This window comes from Otolemur garnettii, unplaced genomic scaffold (assembly GCF_000181295.1).
Source record: "Otolemur garnettii isolate 467f Iridium unplaced genomic scaffold, OtoGar3 scaffold00013, whole genome shotgun sequence".
Lineage (NCBI taxonomy): Eukaryota > Metazoa > Chordata > Mammalia > Primates > Galagidae > Otolemur > Otolemur garnettii.
This window is the reverse complement of record NW_003852408.1, coordinates 21,599,215-21,600,732: the sequence shown is the minus strand read 5'-3', so window position 1 is coordinate 21,600,732 and position 1,518 is coordinate 21,599,215. Positions and strand designations below refer to the sequence as shown.

At 45.3% G+C, this 1,518-nt stretch overlaps 1 protein-coding gene across 4 annotated transcripts in view; it reads left to right on the top strand.

The window, feature by feature from the left end:
• The window catches only part of RPE (ribulose-5-phosphate-3-epimerase), a 13,969-nt gene continuing 12,451 nt past the window's right edge, over positions 1 to 1,518 (top strand). Inside the window, exons 1-2 of one of the 4 annotated variants that reach the window (XM_023510277.1) lie at positions 77 to 209; positions 886 to 916. Coding sequence is in view for 1 of the 4 variants with exons in the window: in XM_003784984.2 (XP_003785032.1) it covers positions 99 to 220 (122 nt within the window). In the remaining 3 variants the exon portion in view is untranslated. Of the gene's footprint in view, positions 221 to 885; positions 917 to 1,518 lie in introns of all 4 variants that reach the window. The other 3 variants (XM_023510275.1, XM_003784984.2, XM_023510276.1) reach the window with 3 other exon arrangements.

Below are 1,518 nucleotides of genomic sequence, written 5' to 3'. Positions count from 1 at the left end.
ACGGGAAAGGGCGGGGCCGAAACTGCTCGCCCAATTGGAGCGACGCCTTCGTCTCGCCTGGGGACTCGTAGGGTAACCTGCTTTTGGGAACCAGCACGATGGCGTCGGGCTGCAAGATTGGCCCGTCCATCCTCAACAGCGACCTGGCCAATTTAGGGGCCGAGTGCCTCCGGATGTTAGACTCCGGGGCGGATTATCTGCACCTGGATGTAATGGACGGGTAACTCCTCGGGGCTCGGGTCGGGCTTGCCGCGCGGGGGCAGGATGGGCGCACCTTCACTGAGTGCCTGTTGGATGCACGGCGTCCCTATACCATCGAGCGGCTCACTCTGAACGCGATACTGAGAAGGGTATTGGGGTGGAAGCCCTGGAGGTCCTGGCAGGAGCGGACTTGACGGGGCATCCTGATTTGCGGCCGAGTCGCACACCTCAACTCTTCCCCTCCCCCCCACATAACGTGTGGTCTTCTGGCCCTTAGGACCCGGAAGCGACCTTAAATTTCCAGAACATTTTTTTCATTTTTTGTTAGAGAAACTGAGGCCCAAGGAGGTAGGCGTGATTTTGCCCAAGGTGCTGTAGCTAGTTAGTCTCCACAAGCTCCCCTAGCTGGGGAGACAGACTTGCCAGACGATTCAGATCTTGGCACCTGGAGTCACATTGCCTCAATTATGCCACTTGCTGGATTACCTTGGACAAGAAACTTAACCTCATTGAGCTTCAGTTTCATTATTTGAAAAATGGGAATACTAATAGAATCAACCACTTAGGCATCTTTGGAAGATGAAGTGAGCAAGTACATGTTCACAGTGCCTGGCATATAGTAATTTCTCTATAATTGTTGTATCATTATTCAAATTATGATTTTCCTGTCTATTTTCTCTTCAGGCACCTGCTCTTCAGGGAGGTCAGTTTTTTTGTAAGTAATTTTTAAGCACTGTAGTTATAGCACATAATCATTATTGTTTGGAATCAGGATACAAGTTTTCTGAAGTTGGTTATACAATAAGGAAACAAACTAGAGAAAACAGACTCCCTCAAGATTACACAAGATTGTGGCAGACTTGCAACTCTACTCTTCCGGGGCTTGCCAAGTTCTCTTAACTCCCACTGCTAACTGGCCATAAAATCATAAAGGCCATTATCTTGAGTGGGGATAGAAAAATAACATTTATTTCAAATAGAGAAAACTTTTACGTGCCCCCATTCACATTTACAAATTGGTATTATTTAGTTTCTTTTTAGTGTCACTCTCACTTCTCTATAGAGTTCTGTCTTCTTCTGTTCAATGTAGTTAAATCTGTTTTTCTTCCTCTTTTGTTTTTCCACCCAGTTACCTTACCAGTCTTCACAACTGATAATGATAAAGCCTTGACTTCAGAGTACTAAAAATAATAGGGTAAATGTGTAAGAAGTTTAGTAAATATTACCTCTTATAAAAGCTTGATTTTTTTTTTTTTTTTTTTTTTTTGAGACAGAGCCTCAAGCTGTCCCCCTGGGTAGAGTGCCGTGGCATTACAG